General features: G+C 41.3%; 1 protein-coding gene across 3 annotated transcripts in view; it reads right to left on the bottom strand.

Moving 5' to 3' along the window:
* Nucleotides 1-5,797: 5,797 nt before the first annotated feature.
* LOC121401075 (cyclin-O protein B-like) overlaps nucleotides 5,798-19,586 on the bottom strand; it is a 48,178-nt gene continuing 34,389 nt past the window's right edge. For all 3 annotated transcript variants that reach the window (XM_041585442.1, XM_041585443.1, XM_041585444.1), the window contains 3 exons: nucleotides 14,704-14,784; nucleotides 8,301-8,404; nucleotides 5,798-8,020 (listed from right to left, as the gene is read on the bottom strand). In XM_041585442.1, coding sequence (XP_041441376.1) covers nucleotides 6,802-7,704 — 903 coding nt within the window. In that variant the 5' untranslated portion in view covers nucleotides 7,705-8,020; nucleotides 8,301-8,404; nucleotides 14,704-14,784 and the 3' untranslated portion in view covers nucleotides 5,798-6,801. The remainder of the gene's footprint in view (nucleotides 8,021-8,300; nucleotides 8,405-14,703; nucleotides 14,785-19,586) is intronic.

Below are 19,586 nucleotides of genomic sequence, written 5' to 3'. Positions count from 1 at the left end.
TATGAATTGGTTTCAGCACTGGCACCATTAATAACTACATATTTATAAACAGACTAGAGGGGGTTTCTATCTTTAAAAAAACTGATGCAGGTGATTATACATAACATTTCATGAAAATACATGAAAATACATGAAATACAGCCAACTGAATAAAACTAAGAAATATTGGGGGCAAAGATAATATCCTACAATATAGTATGGCACAAAGGAACCTGAAGAATACAGTGCCTTGTAAAAATATTCAGACCCAGGATGTGTTCTATAATTTTACTGAATACAGTAAACTGGCTGTACACTAACCAGATACTTGCCAACCTCGCAGATCTTTTCAAAATAAGCTTTTCCTGTCCTAATTTGGATTCTTTCCGCTTTTATATTTGTTTGCACTTTTTATATTCTGATCTTTTAATAAATACATTCTTGGTTTTTAAAAATGAGAGTTTATTTTTGGTTGCCAACTGATGAACCTCCCCCCCCATGAATCAGGGATCCGTTATCCAGATAGTTCCGAAATACAGAAAGGCTGTGTCTCATACACTCTATTTTATCCAAATAGACAAAATTTTAAAAAAATTATTTCCTTTTCTCTGTAATAATAAAACTGTAAATTGTACTTGATCCCAAATAAGATATTCTTAATCCTTATTGGAAGCAAAACCAGCCTATTGGATTTATTTAATGTTGAAATTAATTTCTAGTAGACTTAGGGTATGAAGATCCGAATTACAGAAGATCTGTTATCCAGAAAACTTCAGGACCCGAGGGGTCTGAAACCTTTTGACACCACATCTCAGAGTTCAGGGAGGGTAAATATTGTCTATATTATGTTAAACAGAGCAGACATAGATCTGTGCCAAGGTGATGAATGTTTGACTTGACCCTGAAAAAAGAAACAGCCTGCTTTAACCCATTCCTTTCCTATACATTTGAGTATGACAAAAAATCCATAAGTAACCGTATATTAATTTTTTATAATGATGCCCCTTCTGCAAGAAGCCATCGTATTAAGAATAATACATTAGTCTGGGTTTTTTTTTGCATGGAATTGTCTCTGTTCCATTCTGCTATTAGTCAGGGGGTTGATTTTGCAGTACCTGAAATGACAGACAATGTGGGGGTGTCTTTCTTTTGGCCAATTTGGAATTGAGGAAATGTGCACTTAAAGGAGAAGCAAAGCTAAATCTTAAATAAAGTTCTATCACAAGTCTGGTTGACTAATTACTTACAGAACGGAGGTAATACTGTCTCCCTGGTGTCTAGTAGCAAGAACTGCGCTCTGATTAGAATTTAGCGTAGGACTCCAATGACGTCACTGATTTTCCAGACCCTGCCCGAGGCAGCCTTGAGTCGTTTTGGGCCAAATTCTATCCTGTTGCACATGCTTCAGAGGCACAGCTTTCCTCCCTTGTAAGATGTCGCGCATGCAGATCCAGCTATGCACGTGTCACCATTGATCCCTGTACACACGCCCCCCAGCCAATCAGCTTGCAAGCGTCTCGTATCTATAGAGACGCACAATCGTTCCTTTTTATTCATGAAGGGAACAGCTACCTGGCAGCATGAATCGCTTGCGGTGCACAGCGAGGGGACAAAAATATTTTTTAATGCAGGTTACGGTGCGGCACTAATGTAACGTCATATGTGATGTGCTCCTGGGGGTCAGGGGAAGTTTTTTTCCACGCATGCGCAATACGTATGGAGAGGAGAAGGAAGCGTCTAATCCTTTAGCAAGATGGCCGTCTCATGTACCGAAGCAGAGCAGAACTTCAAGCATTATTTTATGCTTTTGTATTTGCATAGGTGAGCTGAAAATATAGCGATTAAGGTCATCTATGTGAGTACTTTAGAGGGAGGTAGTGCATAAATTTTGCCTTTCCTCCTCCTTTAACAAAAATATATTGTTTTCTGGGCTGAATATACCGATTTATTGCTTTGTCCTTCATAAAATGATGTAAATGTGTTGATTTTGCAGTATCTGGAATTAGAGAACTGATAGCTCTTATGGGGTATCTTCATTTTGGTGCCCTCATATGCCACATACTTAGGTAAACCTATACACATTGGGAATCAAACTGTTCAATGGAGTCCTGGCATTTATATTTAGAGTGTTTTACCTTGGTAACTAATGATATGTGGTAGATATGATGCTGTAGACTGGAAGCTTTGAGGTAATTTTTCAAAAAAATGAACAATTTCTATAAAAATTGATGACTTTAGGATAGAATTGCAACTTGGTATAACTTAATATATTTACCCATTTTGGGATTCTGATTCCTCAGAATCTGCTTTTTCAAATAGTGTGTAGTTTTCTAGGGTAAACCTACTGTTAGTGGAAGGTTGGCCTTGAAACTGAAGTATTAAGTTTTGTGCAGTGATGCTTTGGAAAGTGTACTGCTTGTAGTTTGGAGATCTATACAAGTGACAAATATCCATAAAATATTATTTATTTGGTATTGTCGCGTTCAGGAGACCTCAAACTTTCTATATCTGCTGTGTACTTGTTCATATAATAAATTTTTGTGAGATATGTGATTGTATTATGTGAAACATGATTTTTTTTCATACCAAAGCAGCCAAATCGGTTAAAGCTATTCTACTGTAATTACCATTTTCTGCCCCTAGATGGCAGTGTAGAGATGGGTTAGATTAGACTTTAGCTGTATATATAGTGTTTGGTCAATAGAGGGAGCAGTGAAACACATAGGAGGTTCTAAGAGGGTGGAGTTTAGAAGAATATGAAAGGAGATAAGTCACAGGGGCAGATGTGCATCAGAGGAGGAACATCTATTGAAGAAGCCACTTTGCAGGAGAACCACTGGCAGGACCCAAGTAAGTAGGACATTTAGAAAGATTTAGAAACTATTTTGTGGGGTGAACCTACTGTTAGTGGAAGTCTTTGCCTTGGAAACTAAAGTATGTTGATGTTCTCAAGCAGGGTTTGATTCAATTATATGTATTTAGTGGGATTGCACATAAATTATAGTAGATTTGAAAAGTTTAAGTTGTCCCAAAAAAATCCTGATATATTTTTTTTACATAATAATTTTCATACATTGTTGTCTGTATCAGGAATATGCCAGTAAGAAGCAGATGAAAAGAGAAGGATAAAGCAGAAGGGATAGAATTGAGATCAGAAGACAGAGGAAGACAAGACATTTCCCTGGGACACTTTCATGGTAAGTATTATGACTTTGGTCAGTACAGAACAAGCTCAGACTTAGTCCGGCATTGCCCAATAAGGCAATTTCTGGTAGTGGGCTGTAGAAGTAATTCATAGATAAGGGTTTAGAAGTTTTTTTATTATACTATACAACAGATAGACAGCAACCAGATATCCATTTATTTGGCAGGAATTGTCACAACTGGGGGAACCAGGGCCCACTGGCATGTCCTGGTTATCAGTTTGGCACTTTATTACTGAGTTTCCAACCCATAGCTCTATATTGCCCTTTCAGACCCAAATTCTTTGTCTTGCTGATCAGGGGAGAATGTAGCCCCTCCACTGCCTGAGGAAGTTTGCTGCCCCCCTTGTGCGCTCACCTTTTTGCAACAGAGGGAGTCGAGGGGGAGGTCCATAATGTTGGCGGAGGGTCCAGGGCAAATGCCCTCTCAGTCCTAGTATTTAGGTTTTTTTTATCTTGGTAACTAGTACTATTTGAGAGATTAGATACTTCAAGGTGAAAGCGTTGAGGTGATTTTTGGAAATCCAAAAAATGTAGGAAATGTTTATGGCTTGGTGCTTTGTAGTAGAAAGATAAGCATACCCAATTTGTATTCAGGGGAATGTGTACTTTCTGTAAATGTGTTAATTTAGCAGGAATGACAGAACTGATAGCTCAAATGGGGTGTCTTCATTTTGGGGCCCCCATATGCCACATGTAAACCTATACGTATACGTGCCCGACCACAGAGCCAGCCTATATCAGTGGTACAAGGATATCTAATAGGAATAATTACATACAAATCGTATCTGTATTAGTATAGAACTGGCTCTTTGCTGTGACAGCTTGGTGCCACCAACCAGTGTGTCAGTCAATAGGAGCTGCAGCCACAGAGTGCTGTCCATGGTACTGAATGGAAAAGGCAGTTTAAGCTTCCTCAATGGCTGCATTAGTGATTGCAGTATATGTACCATAAGTCACATGTTAGATATGTACTTACTATAGCAAATGTGTTTTATCCACACAGACCCACTCGCCCCTTTACCCACACAGGAGTTGCATTCTGATTGGCCGACAGGGTTGTTCTTTCTCCTTTATAATAAACACAAGGTAGCGGTTGTTACGCAGCACATGAAGCTCATTGTGTGTGGTTTTCTGCCCAACTCCCCGCACCTCTGGCACACAGAACTGGAGAAGATTCTGGTTTGACTAATTGTGTTTGTGCAATGAATAGAAATACCCGCGGGCACCCAATGCTCAATAACTGGGGCTTTTGTCTCGTCCCTGGGAAACCAGCGCAATAGAATGTAATGAGGACAGCGGGGAGAGTGGGGGCAGGGATGAGATACCACCAGGCACAGGAAAAGGGGAAATGATTTTCATGGAATATAAAAACAAGATATTTGTAACAAAATCTCTCATTAGCGCAGGGTCCCACCAGCACCAACAGTTCTGGTATTAGAGGTGCTGGGCATGTGGCACAGTCAGGAGGATAAGGGAGTTATAGTTTAACGGGTAGGATATGGGAGCTGTAGCAGGAGGGCCACATAGTAACAGTGGGTAATGGGAGTTGTAGCAGGAGGACCACACACCTGGCAGTCAGGATTTAGAAACATCTATTTCAATTATCTACACACCCTGACGAGTCACTATGGGGGCTGATTTTAGGCCCACAGCTTTACGCTTCAGTTGTAGGAACAGGTGAGAGAGGGTATAACGGGTTTTGTTTTCCTCCCTGCTGCCTGCTTGTGGGCTGCACCCCACCCTGCTTCTGGTGTTTCTCCCCGCCCTCCTTGCTGCCTGCTTGTCGGCTGCACTTCTTCTCACCAGGGGAATCTCCGCAACATAAGGGCAGCCCAACATCAGGCATCTTTCTTCCCACTTCAAGAGATCCTCTTATCATATATTAATTATGAAGATATATTAATTATAATGACCGAGAACACGGGGGGCCACTAATACACAGCAGCACCCATCTGTCACCTGTAGTAAACAGCTTGGCCCTCATGGGGAGACAATCCCAGAGGAGTAAAACACACTGTGCGCCTATTCTCTCTCTAAAAAGGGGCCCCTCTGTCCCTTTACCCACACAGGGAGCCCGCCCGCCTGCCCCTTTACCCGCACAAGGAGTCCGCCCTACCTATGAGTAAGTGCCCCAGCAGGCAAGAAACGCGTTAGGTCTTGCTCTTATGTCTGAATACATTTTTCAATTTTTTAATTGATTGGTTCATTATTGTTGGGGATACTCACACCTTCCTTTTTGAAATGTTGTCTTAGCCCGCCCGCCCTCCCCTTTACCCACACAGGTTAACTTTCTTCTCATGACACTAAATCATATAGACTTCTGCTCTCTTCTGCATTCTCCTTATGGTTACATGCTATTATACACCAGGCCACCCCTTTTCATTAGCAATAGGTTGTTTTTCACCTCCCTCTCTGTCACTGATCTGGTTTCTAAGGCAAATGGGACCTTAGCAATAACACAGCAGCTTCTAAACTGATTGCTATTGGGCCTATTTGATTCACTCTCCCATCTGCCTCTCTCTGTATATGTTACCTTGGCTTTTTTAAGGAAGAACCAACCTTTATTCCCAGCCCCCCAATACCCAGAATAAATACACACACAGCTTCTTTGTGGTTAATCTGTGTAAGTTACAGCTTTATTGGTGGAATAAATTGGGCTTTTCGATCCCGAGGAGGGCAAAAAGAAAACATTTGTGAAGCTTGGTCTAATCTGCTTCACTACAGGGAAAAATTCCTTCCTGACCCCTTAACAGCGATCGGTTTTGCTCCCAGGATCAATGCTCCATAATTAAAGAAGGGAAGCAGGGTGAGGGACGCAGAAAGAAATTTGGCAGCATACACATGAGCTCCATTAAGCTTCTAAGTGAACACTGCATTCCTCTTCATCCCATTGGATCCCAGATTTTGCATTTTAAGGGATGGAATGAAAAGCAATGCAGGGTCTGCTGAGTGGCTTAAGGGTGCTTCTGTGTATGAAACCATCTTTTAGATGTAAGGGGGGCACTGCTGTTGGAATTGTGGTGGAAGGAAGGGAAACAGAAGGGAATATGGCAGCATATACATGAGCGCCATTAAGCTGCTAGGTGAACATTGCATTCCTTTCAATTCCATCCCAGTTAGCCTGCAGGAGCACACATTACATTTTTGGCTAACTAACTATATTAGAAACATTTTTTATTTTGCACAGCCTATCTATTTACCCAGTTTTTATTTTCACACTGAACTATTCCTTGTGTGCTCCCATATATAATTTTGGATGAAGGGAGGAGCACCGCTGGTGAAGCTGTGGTGTAAAGAAGGTAAACAGAAGAGAATATAGCAACATACACATAAGTACCTTTAAGCAGGAAGGTGAATGCTGCATTCCTCTCCATTCCGTTAGACCCCTTGCAGCCTACAGACCCGGCTCTTCAGTCTGCAGAGGGATTGAGTGAAAAGGAATGCAGGGTCTACCGAGTGGCATAAAGGTGCTTGTGTGTGTTTAACCATATTCTTGTCCACAGTATGGTACTGCTTGTCCCTTCTGGCAGCTGTGACTCAGATGTGTGTTTATGTAAATATGTATGGGGGTATGTCATGAGTTCTGTTTTGGCAGAAAAGAAAAAAGATAGTCATATCAGTGGGATGAAAGTGTTTTGTCCATAGTCTCAGTGTGTGTCTGTGTGGGTATGCGGATATGTGTATGCGTGTGTTCCATTACAAAGCATCTTTGTGTGTTCCGTGCTGTTCTTCTCGTGGGTGCGACTGTCTCTGCTGCTGTTCTACCTTTGGGATCATTTGCAGAAGCCTCTATCTTTGGTCTTTTTGCAGATTTGTTGGGCTGAATGGCTGGCTCCTTTGCTCCTGCCTCTTTATTTGGCCTTTTAGCCGATGTTTTGCTGGGCTTCCTGACTGGCTCCTGACTCTTCATGTGGCTTTTTTGCAGATATTTCGCGTGGCTGCCTGGCTGGCTTCTTGGCTCCTGTTCTTCCTCTCTGGATGGTGGGGGGAGAATTAAACTTTGGAAATACCTCAGGAAAGACTCCTGGCATAAGTTGGTTAAAAAGTCCTTGTTGGCTGATGCCAGGAGTAAAGTTTTTCTGAGGCATTTCTGCATGATGTGACTTGGATGGTCGCTGGGCAACTCCACTAGTGAGTTGTATCCAAGGATGTGTTCAGCAGCTTTAAGGCAGCACTGAGCCATTAAAGATGGTAAATAAGTATGAAATTCATATTTCATCATGGTCAGTGCTGCAATGCCCCTGGCAGCTGTAAGAGCATTGGCTGCTCTAGTGATGTTGTCAAAAAAAAAAACAAGTCCATGGATACACTCATTACGGTGAAGTGCTCTAGAAAAAAGTCTATGGTCGGTTGGTGCAGGCGACACTCCAGTCGGTAAAGAATCACCAAACAGATCCGCAAACTCTTCTGCGTTGGGTGGATTGTCTTCCATGATCTTAATGGCCAGATACAAACTAGTCGCCCCCACTGGTTTCAGGATGCCAGGTCTCAGTTGCCTTACGGAGATGTACCTCGCCATGTATTTTACACTTTGAAATGGTGATGACTTCCCGCCAATGACTTTCCTCAATGGTGGTCTGCTTTGTGAGAATACCCGATGTTAGGAATTTCTCTTCTAGGGCTTTATAGAACAGGTAGCTCTCTTCCCCATAGTCCTCAAAGATGTTCAGTTTTCTGTCGATGTTTCTGAGGGTGTTCCATTTGTCTTGTATAGGAACCGGCTCCTCCGCTGCCGGTTGGCAGGTCACGCGCTCATCTCTGATCTTTTTGGCGCTTCCACGACTCCTCTCTCTTGCGCTTTTTTGGGTTTGAAATACCCATCTTTGTCGCTGACTCTAGACATGGTAAATGTAGGTAATTAAACAGACAGAAAGTAGTTTTTCTCACTACTTGCATAAAGTAAGTCTTACTGAATCAATCACTAGATAATGAGACAATATCCTCCAAGGTTCTGTTGTATGTAACAAGCCAAACTACTATTCATCTCCCAATTTTATTTCCAAACTGATGTGTGGTTGTTAGGGCAATTACAAATAGAACTTTATATAACTGGCAGAGAAAAAAAGTACAGGGAACACACACTGGAGTTTCAATATCTCCCTCAGACAGACTCACCGGGACTCACACAGAGCTGGTACAGACATCCACAGTGTCTCCACATTCTCAATCCAAGCACATGAAGTTTGCTTTAATCTTCAGGGCACAGCTCCCAGCTCTATCTGTAGTGAGAATACAACAAACCTTGTTTATTTTTCAAGGCACAGCTCCCAGCACTATACGCAGTTCAAGCACAACAAATACCCCTTAACTGAAAATCCATCCATGGGCTCCTGTCACATTCTCTCTGCTGCCTCTGAGCTCTAAACTCCATGGTTGAGCGCAGTGTCGGACTGGGACACCAGGCGCCCACCAAAAAACTTCAGGGGCCCACTCTCATTACTATTTTCTTCATCTCTTCACTCAACCTCTATTCTCCTAGTCTCTTTTCTTAACATACTATAATCTATTATTCCATCTATTAAGTCTCATTGTTCTCATAGAAATAGGGAATGACCATGAAATAGGCCAAATGAGGATCCACTGACACCTGGGCCCACCGGGAGTTTTCCTGGTATCCCTGTGGGCCAGTCTGACACTGGTTGAGCTCACAAGGCTTGGGGACCTGGACCCCAAGCCCTCCACGGGCCTCTCAATTCCTTAGGCCCCTACATCTTGTCTACAGTCCCAGCACTCCGGACTGGAGAGAAACCAGGAAGTAGACTGATACTGAGCACATGGCAGCTCAGCTTTATGAAGAAATGGATCAATAGTGACCCTTTGAGGGTGTGTGCCCATGTGTCATAACAGTGGGGAGGGAGAGGGCAGGGGAGAGTGACAGAGGGGAAGGGAGGTGAGAGACACCCAGCAAGAAGACCATTTAACTGGTACCTGCCCAGCACCCCCCCCATCTTTGCGCCCTAGACAAGTGCCTCTACTACCTACCCCTAGTTCTGGCCCTGCTACAGTGATAACCCAAGTCAGGGAAGGGAACAACAACATAATAGCCGAGAACCCTCTGGGTCCAGCATTTGGGTGGAGCAATATTGCAAGAGAGCAATCATCAAGAGTTTATAGGGGTCATTGACAATGAGCACTAAGTGAGCCTCTTAGGACATACCATAGGGCAGGTGGTAAGAACAGAGCTTCATTTTGTCCTTCGTCTACTGGGGCTGCCTAAGTTGTGCTTCTGAATGACACAGAAGTGAGGAGGGATGCCTATGTGCCTCCCACAACACTCTTTTCATGGGGCACTTTATTTCAGAGTGCAAAGTCCACAGCCTTGTGGTTTGCACCTTTTTGTTTGCATTTTGCAACAATACCCTGCACTTTGTAAATGACTCCTTATATCCCTTTTATCCATCAGGCCTTTATGATATAGCCAAATATAGAGGAGCTTTAATTTATGTAGCCCACCCTTAAGTGTCCTTTAGCAGTGTGAGATTATACTGTGATTTTAGTGTGCCTTTTCTTTTACAAAATTTATGACACTAAATAAACTAATGGATTATTTTTAAAAGGGTGGTTCACCTTTTAGTTAGTTTATAGTATGTTATAGAATGGATAATTCTAAGTAACTTTTCTTTCAGTTGGCCTTCATTATTTATTTTTTATAGTTTTTGAATTATTTGCCTTTTTCTGACTTTTTCCAGCTTTCAAATTGGGGTCACTGACCCCATCTAAAAATGGCTAACACATCTATTGCTATCACTTCTTTTTGACCTTATCTTTCTATTCAGTCCCTCTCCTGTTCATATACCAGTCTCTCATCCAAGTCAATGAATGGTTGCTAGGCTCATTTGGATGAAAAAAAACAACTGCAAATTGTCTCAGAATATCACTCTTTACATAATACTAAAAGTTAATTCAAAGTTGAACAACCCTTTTAAAGACTACCGCCTACTGGGCAACTAATAACCAGATCAATTTACAATGGACCCAGGGAAAAGGATAATGGCTGCCTGGGTAATCAAAGGACCAGCGTCGGGTCACGCTGCAAGAAACTGCAGACGACCAGTGTCGGAGACTCCGATTTTAATGTATGTGATAGACACACGCTGCGTCTTCAATCCGACAGTCGTGTTGTGTATATTTTGGAGCTGCAATGTTTCTATCACTTACATTATATTCGGTGCCTCGTCTGGTCGCCTGCGCACCGCATCGCTTTCTGTAGTGCTGCCCTTTGAAACACTAAGGGGCAGGGGAGTAACCACAGAGGAAGCAGACCCTGCGGCTGCAGGAGGGCCCAAGTGGTATGGGAGCCCATAAGGCCCTAATTAATGAGTCAATTTAATATCTATTGGTAAAACAATAAAACTTCTGCATATTTTAGGAGCCCTAAAATGATTTTGCTGTGGGGCCTGTAACATCTTTGCCACTGCAAAGGGGAGAAAGGTTTTTGAGGACATGAATGTCAGCAGCTTAGGGGTTAATTAAATATGCAGGCAGCAACCCACTTATATAAGGCTAAAGGATTAAATGGTACAGTGCTGAAACATTTTTAGCAGGCAGTTCTTAACTATGCAATATACTGCTGTGACCTGTTTAATAGAGTCCAGAGGTGGGCCAAACCAGTCAGGCACCCTAGGCAACCAAGCCGCCAGCTCTCTGCCCAGCCTCTGCTACGTGCGTGCACAATTGATTGCACACTGCCGGACAGTGTGCTGTAGAACCTCGCGATGCGCATGCGCAAGCCTGCATGAACGACCCAGTAGCGCAGAAGACAACAGCTAAGCAGTGAGGAAATAAGGTCCAGAATGGGGGTAAGCAGCAGAAACGGTAAGTGCCTGCCCTCCCCTCTGCCACTAGGCACTTGCCTCTTCTGCCTACCCCTAGTTCCGGCCCTGATAAGAGTCTCATAAAAACATTAGATCTGACAAGTGCCAAGCCTCATGCTGTTCAGTGGGTAATCATGTGCTGTCCGTAAATGTGACGCAATGGCCAAATTCAGATGTCAGCATTATAGTGTTTATTTGAGAAAATCCCCTCCATTCACACGATGAAAACATTTCATCTTAGAATTATTTTAGAGATCTGTTGGTATTGGACCTTGGGCGTGTTATTAAGACCCGGTAGCTACACTTATTTATACAGTTTGATCAGGATTAAAATTCTGAATTAGTCACATTTAGTTCCATGCTTTGCAAATCTCATTCCACAAGCCGCAGACACAGGTGTTGACAGTCAAATAGAAATGATCCTGCACTAAATGTGTATGCTCAGAAAATAATCCCAGCATGGACTCCAGTATTTTTATATTCTCACACTCAATTTAGTGATCTGTATTCTGTGCAGCAATAGCTAGTGTGGAATTTGAATGTGACTGATGCTCTTTGTATAAAACATGCCATGATTTTCTAGGCCTGACTTTGGTGATGTGCCCCCCTACTGTTGCAACAACCGATATCTAGACTTGAGTTCATGAAAATGGCTCATGGAGAGAGCAGAGAGACCAACCTGGATCTGAAGGTTTTTGTCAGCAACTGAAGCAGGCATGTCCCACCCCTGGCTCTGCCCCAATCACTATCCCTAATCAGCTTTGGACTGGCCCCCGAGCCCCAGCCACAAAGCCCCCCGCGATCAGGGCCAGGGAGGGAGGTAAGGCAGAGGCAATGGTTTCAGGCAGAGAATGGGTCTGGGGACCAATAGGGGCCTGGGCCCATCTGTTTTTTTCCCCGTGTCCCACCAGCCCAGTCTGCCCCTGCCCCCCATTCAACCCTGACCTACCCCACCACTGTACTCCCTGCTTCAGCTAGAAATCACAAGACTTTGTGTAATAATTCTATTCATTTCAATGGAACAGGTACATTTTGGGTGCAAATTATTGAGAGATGGACCTATAACTGCTGATGACTGGGCAAACATAGATCATGATGAATCCAGAAAGGTAGGCCTGTAGACTTCTGTACTTTAAAAGTCTGGTGCAGTATCATTGGTGGAACATTATTATCTGTTATTATTTGTCCACCCAGGGGACACTGTAGTTTCAATACCCTCCCTCAGGCTGAACTTACTGGGGCAAAAAGTAGGCCTGGGCCTATAGCAGCAGGTTTTTAGGGATGACCTACCACTTATGTACTGGGCTGTAGAAATTGGAGGAACATTATTATCTGTTATTTATACAATTTACACTGTTGTATAATATGTGCAGGGGTTCAAACAGGTGTCACGGCCTAGGGGGAAAACCAAATTGAAATGTGGCCCTGAGAGTATTCTGAATGCATCTGACCAACTGAGTGTCATTGACCATAGGAATCAACTTATCACTGCTTGCCCAAATTACTAATTTGTCTGTCAGGGAAAGATACAGACCATCAATGGTTCAAACTTTGGAGAACGTGCCCTTGCACCTCAAAATGCCTTGCTTAGCCCCTGTTGCTGTAGCCAGAGGAATAAATGCAATAAAAATGCCATTGGAGAGATGTCTACCAGCTATGGATCACTAGTTGCACAGAGGACATGACGATGTCTTGGGTGCAGTATGTTAGATGGATAAGTAGTAGACTAGACAATGATACTTTCCAGGACATTATCAGCTGAGACGGCACAAGGACACACAGGAACATGCAGTTGCCACTCCTAAAAGTTCTAAATAGCCTTCTGAGAGTAATTTGTTTCCCTACTTACATCAAATGGAACCTCTGAGCTTTGGCCTCATGCTCAGATTTTAATCCGGCCAACAAACATACAAGTTCTCATTGTTTGTATAAAGCATCCTGTAAACTGTTGATGTATTTAATTTTAGCATTTAAAATCTGATACCTTTAAGATTGTATCTATTTTCTGATGGTATATTTAAATCCACTGACAATATCATTTATTTTATGTAGCCTCAGGGGATTCAAAATAAAATAAAACGCTTGAGTGGAAAAACAAATTTGCATTATAAGTAGAGCTGACTTGCAGAATCCCTGAGGACAAAACCAACTCAACCACAAGATTCCAAAAAATTATTTTGTGGTGTGGATCTGTTTCCCCAATGGTACAAAAGAGATGTAAACTGATATTGTGTTCTCATTTGAAAGCAATGAGTATGAAACTACAGAGACCTAATGGCTCATTTACAAGCAAGTGCAAAATAACAAAACCTGCCTAATTACCAGATGATCCAGAGGAAGGCAAACAACTCCATCTGAAGCCTCTCCAATTTGCCTCAGAGGGGGAAAAAAATTCCTTCCTGACTCCAAAATGGCATGTCCCTGAATCAACTATAGCTATACTATGAGCCATATTATTTAACTGAATTCCCTCACTTGCTAAAAAGCCATCCAACCCTTTTTAAAGCCTGTACGGCTGATTCAGGGAGAGAGTTCTACATCTTCATAACTCTCACTGTAAAAACCCCTTCCGAAGATTTAGACGGAACCTTCTTTCTTCTAATCAGAATGGGTTGTGGAAGACAGCTCATAGTACAAGTTGATCCAGGGACTGGTCCAATTGCCATCTTGGAGTCAGGGAGGAATCTTTTCCATCTCTGAGGCAAATTGGAGAGGTTTCAATTGTTTTTTTTGCCTTCCTCTGTATCAACTAGTAGTTAGGCAGGTTATATATATATATATAGACTAAAAAGGTTGAGCTTGATGGACATGACTTACTATGTTACTATGTAGTGGCTCAAAGGAAAAGATGTAAAAGCATACTATTTACTCACATGCACATGCCTATTTGCCAATACAGGTATTGGACCTGTTATCCAGAATGCTCTGGACCTGGGGTTTTTCAGATAACGTCTCTTTCTGTAATTTGGATCTCCCCACCTTAAATCTACTAGATCATCATGTAAACATTAAATAACCCCAATAGGCTGGTTTTGCTTCCAATAAGGATTAATTATATTTTAGTTTGGATTAAGGATGCACAGAATCCAGGATTCATTTCAGAATTCGGTAAAGATTCAGACTTCTTAGGCAGAATTTGGATTCGGCTGAAACCAAGTGCCTGGCAAAACCAAACCTGAATCCAAAAAAATATATGGCTTTTCGGCAAACAAACAAGGAAGTCAAAAATGTTTTATAATGAAACATTTTATTGGGTTTTTAAACCCTACATAAAATAAAAGACAAAAGAAAGCAAAAAAAAAGGAAAACATTTTTGAACCACGCAGTGGACACTCAGTTCTCTTTCCCCCACCTTTCCCTAATTTACATATTCAAATTAGGTTCTCATTCGGTTTGGTATTTGGCCATATTTTTCACAAAGGATTAGGAATTTGGCTGAATACTAAAATAGTGGACTCAGTGCATCCCTAGTTTGTATCAAGTACAAGCTATTGTTTTTACTATTACAGAGAAAAAGGAAATCATTGTTAAAAATGTGGATTATTAGAATAAAATGGAGCCTATTGGAGAAGGCCTTTTCGGTAATTTGTAGATTTCTGGATAGAGGGTTTCCAGATAAAGGATCCCATCCCAAGGATCTGTACTTTGTTTATTAATCCAGTAGATACGATTTGTCTTCACAATGGTTTTAACAATGTTCTTACCTTTCTTTCTTTGTTCTGTTTCAGGGGACACACCTCATAACAGTTGTTGGAGATGCCACAAGGCATTGGATGCACAGATGTCTGAAACATAGATGTGAAGAACACAATGTATAATGGGCTAGCAGGAAACATCCCACCATTGCATTTAAAAATAAGTTCAAGTTATTGCATTAGTATTGCAGTTTATTGGGAAAATATTCACATAAGAGTTGGTACAGGTATGGGACCTATCCAGAATGCTCAGGACCTGGGGTTTATAACCTTTTCATAATTTCCATACCTTAAGTCTACTTAAAAATCATTTTAACAATAAATGAATCCAATAGTTTGATTTTGCCTTTATTGAGAATTAATTATATTTTAGCTGGAATCAAGTACATGGTATTATTGTGTTATTACTGAGGAAAAAGGAAATTCTTTTTGGATTATTTGATTAAAATGGAGTCCAGGGAGACAGCCTTCCGTAATTCTGAGCTTTCTGGATAATGGGTTTCCCGGGTAACAGATCCTATACATGTACCTTAAAGGGGAGCTATCATGTTTGGGCAGCTTTGTATTAATTTGCTGACTTTAAGGGGATGTAAACATTGCTTCCTAAAGGGACAATATACCCCAGCCAGAAGTTGCTCCTCAAAAAGAGGGGGCTTGACCTGAAAAAGTCCAAAAATGCTGTTCTAATGGGAATAAATCAGAGGCACACAAACATTTCAATGAATGTCTGCGAAGAGTTTGGAATGTCCTAACTGTACAAAAGTTGTAGAATATTTTATTTCTACTTTAGAAGGATTTCCTTTTTCTGGTGACATGACAAACAGATTGTATCTCAGTTTTATTCAATTAAATGGGATAATAAAATCTTCCCTTTCGTGAGTTTCGTTTTATTGCTGTTAATACTGAGGGAACTCCGGCCGTTGAAGCAGTCCCATCATTTGCTAGAGAATTCTAATCCAAATAATGTTGGGGGAATGCCTTATTTAGTAAAACAGCACCAAACTGTGCTAAAAAATGCATTTTTTAGCTGCCCTGGACACTGATACAGCTTGTACGACTCTTTGTTATGTTCCAATGGGACTTGAGATGCTGCAGGTCTGTGCCTAGTGCCAATAATAAAGACATTTTAAATGCAGTTTGGGGATCTGTCCTGTTACATAGTGTACTGGAAAGGTCCAGTGTGTGGTAAACTTAGAGGAGAAGGAAAGTTAAACTAAAGAAGTAGGTTAGAAATGTTGTACATTGTGTTTTGAGCTTCTGTACCATCGCCAGGCAACCACATCCCTTTAGCAGTAAAGGTCTGTATCTCCAAAGATGCCCCAGTAGCTCCCCATCTTCTTTTCTGCTGATTCACTGCATATGCTCTGTGCTGCTGTCTCTTACTGAGCTTAGGGACCCACTCACAATATACAGTACACATAGAATAAAAATGTCACAGTATAAGGCTGATTAGTAATTAATACAGATAATTACTACATGGCAGCACAGAAACCAGTGCAACTAGCATCAGAATTTAATAATCAGCCCTGTAGCATCAGCTTAAATCACAGGCCAACCTCATTTTCTGCTTGATAATTAGTGACAACCCCTAAGCTTAGCTTCTCAACAGCTGCTCAGAGCCCACTGAGCATGTGAGTGTCACAGACACTTTCCAAGATAGTGATCCTCTGTGACAAGTTTGAAGTCCTGGATCATTGCTGCTATTGACAAGCTGAAACTTTAGGCTGGTGCAATAAGTGCAGAATATAAAACATGGCATTTTTAGCCATATTAATTTTTAGGGTTTAGTTCTCATTTAACCCTCATCCATCTACTCTAGTGGGGGCATGTTTATTAACATTGGAGACAAATATAACCAGTGATTTTGTCCATAGCAACCAATTAGATCTTTGCTTTTGTTTTGGAACTTGTAGGTGACTGTTCAAAGCTAATGGCTAATTGGTTGCTATGGGCAACATCACTGGTGGTGTTTGTCTCCAATGTTAATAAATACACCCTAAGTGTGAGCTGTGTGCCATTAAAGGGATGGTTCACCTTTAATTTACCTGTTATAGAATGGTTAATTCTAAGCAACTATTTAATTGGCCAATTTTTTTTTTTTTTTTTTCAATTATTTTCATTCTTCTTCAGACTCTTTCCCGCTTTCAAATGTGGGTCACTGACCCCATCTATAAAACAAATGCGGGGGTATTGTATAAAACAATACCCCACATGTATTGTTATTGCTACTTTTTATTACTGATCCTTTTATTCAGGCCTCTCCTATTCATATTCCAGTCTCTCATTCAAATCAATGCATGGTTGCTAGGGTAATTTGGACCCTAGCAACCAGTTGGCTGAAATAGAATGCTGGAAAGCTGCTGAATAAAAAGCTAAATAACTCAAAAAGCACAAATAAAAAAAATGAAAACCAGTTGCAAATTGTCTCAGAATATCACTCTCTACATCACACTAAAAGTTTATTTAAAGATGAACCACTCCTTTAAAATGTTGTGCCTTATGTATAATTTCCCCAGACTCTGCGATTGGCACAGAATCTGGCCTCTGTTTCTTGGGTTCTGCAAAGTTGCAGTAATTATTTCCCTTCAAAACCCCCCATCTAATGAACAGTGTGTTGTTCTGCTGCAAACTTGTCTTGCTGAGCCCTTGCTGGAATTGTAACGTTAGGTGCTGTGACAGATTTATTGATTAGAAGAGGTGCTCCTTTAGTACAGCTGAGGCAATAGATACAGAACTGCAATAAATTGACAGTACACCTCTGGCAAGGCATCTCTGCAGTATATTAACTGGGAAAGATTTCATTATGGAATGTCTTTAAAAATCCTGCTAAATAAATATTCATAGTAACATAGTAAGTTAGGCTGAAAAATGACACATGTCCATCAAGTTCAACCTTAAGTCTGTATACATGTCAATATATTCCCCTTGTAAGCGAAGAAAGTCATCGCAAATCAAAACCTTTATGGGTTGTTGGTGTTGAGATTGGTATGAAAAGCTTGTTTTAAAGGCGTTCAAGTTGATCCAGAGGAAGGCCCATCTGAAGCCTCTCCAATTTGCCTCAGAGGGGGGAAAAAATTCCTTCCTGACTCCAAAATGGCAATCGAACCAGTCCCTGAATCAACTTGTACTATGAGCTATCTTCCATAACCCTGTATTCCCTCTCTTGCTAAAAAGCCATCCAAGCCCTTTTTAAAGCTATCTAATGTATCAGCCTGTACAACTGATTCACGGAGAGAAAAGTGCAATTCAAATACAAATGTAAGTAAAATGCAGTGTTTTGTTCCCCAGAATTCCATCAGGCATTCACTCAAGTATTAAAAGCTGCATGTGATGCCCCCTCTAGCTGAGCACAAGTTCTGGGTCACAGTTTCAGAGTTGGCATGGTGTATGCCATAGAGAGAGCTGTCAATAATGTATTAGCATCAGTTTTCTTGTTGCAAGCCAGTTGCATCCATGGTCACGACCCACTAGGCAAACCTGAGAGTACCATGTGGTCCAGACAGGCAGTAGTTCCTGGGTTCTCTATGGACTATGTAAACAATTGGGCGGAACAGGCAGAATGGAGGTATAAGCAGTTAGTACTAGTAGCTGCAAGTTGCTAGGAAAATGTATGGAGCATCCAACAATCAAGCTTAAGGAGAAGTCAGTCATATATTTATACTTTGCTGTAAATTAAATTCTTTATTGTTCATATGGTCTCCAAAGGCATTTTCTCTCTCTGTTGCTGTGAACACAGTCATAGCACTATTTCTGCCCTTCTGAAGTTGCAGCCAATATGTTACATAAGAAGATGACTGATGTAGTGCTTGCAGGAATGATTCTCATCATCTACATGTGAAATTTAAGATTACAAGTCCTACTTTGGGGTGCTATAATCGGTTCTGGGAATATTTAAAGAGAACATTATACCCGGACATTTTCATGTTCTTGTTAGAAACTGCATTATTCCCATAAACAGTGTCAGGGGCATAGATTTGTGGGAGGAGGGGGTTATTCTTCCACTGTATAGAGCACTGGTAAGGTCCCATCTAGAATACACTGTACAGTTTAGGTCTCCAGTGCTCAAACAGGACATTATTGTATTAGAGATGGTACAGAAAAGGGCAACTAAGCTGGTAAAAGGTATGGGAAATCTTAGCTATGAGGAAAGACTGGCCAAATTGGGGTTGTTCACACTGGAGAAGAGGTGCTTAAGGGGTGATATGATAACTGTATATAAATATATAAGGGCATCGTCCAATAACATCTCTAATGATTTATTTAACAATAGGTCTTTCCAGCTGACACGAGGTCATCCATTCCGATTAGAGGAAAAGAGGTTCCAGCTAAATATGTGGAAGGGCTTTTTTACCCTGTGAAGATGTTGAATTCTCACCCTGAATCAGTTGTACTGGCTGATACATTAGATAGCTTTAAGAAGGGATTGGATGGCTTTTTAGCAAGTGAGGGAATACAGGGTTAGGGAAGATAGATCATAGTACAAGTTGATCCAGGGACTGGTCCAATTGCCATCTTGGAGTCAGGGAGGAATTTTTTCCACCTCTGAGGCAAATTGGAGAGGCTTCAATTGTTTTTTTTTTTTGTTGCCTTCCTTTGGATCAGCTAGCAGTTAGGCAGGTTATATATATGTTACTATGTAGTGGCTCAAAGGAAAGATGTAAAAGCATACTGTTTACTCATATGCACGTTATCCAGAGTGCTCGGGACCTGGGGTTTTCCAGATAACGGCTCTTTCTGTAATTTGGGTCTCCCACCTTAAGTCTACTAGATCATCATGTAAAAATTAAATAAACCCAATAGGCTGGTTTTGCTTCCAATAAGGATTAATTATATCTTAGTTTGGATTAAGGATGCACAGAATCCAGGATTCATTTCAGAATTTGGTAAAGACT

This window comes from Xenopus laevis, chromosome 3L (assembly GCF_017654675.1).
Source record: "Xenopus laevis strain J_2021 chromosome 3L, Xenopus_laevis_v10.1, whole genome shotgun sequence".
Classification (NCBI taxonomy): domain Eukaryota; kingdom Metazoa; phylum Chordata; class Amphibia; order Anura; family Pipidae; genus Xenopus; species Xenopus laevis.
This window is presented reverse-complemented; position numbering and strand designations above follow the sequence as displayed.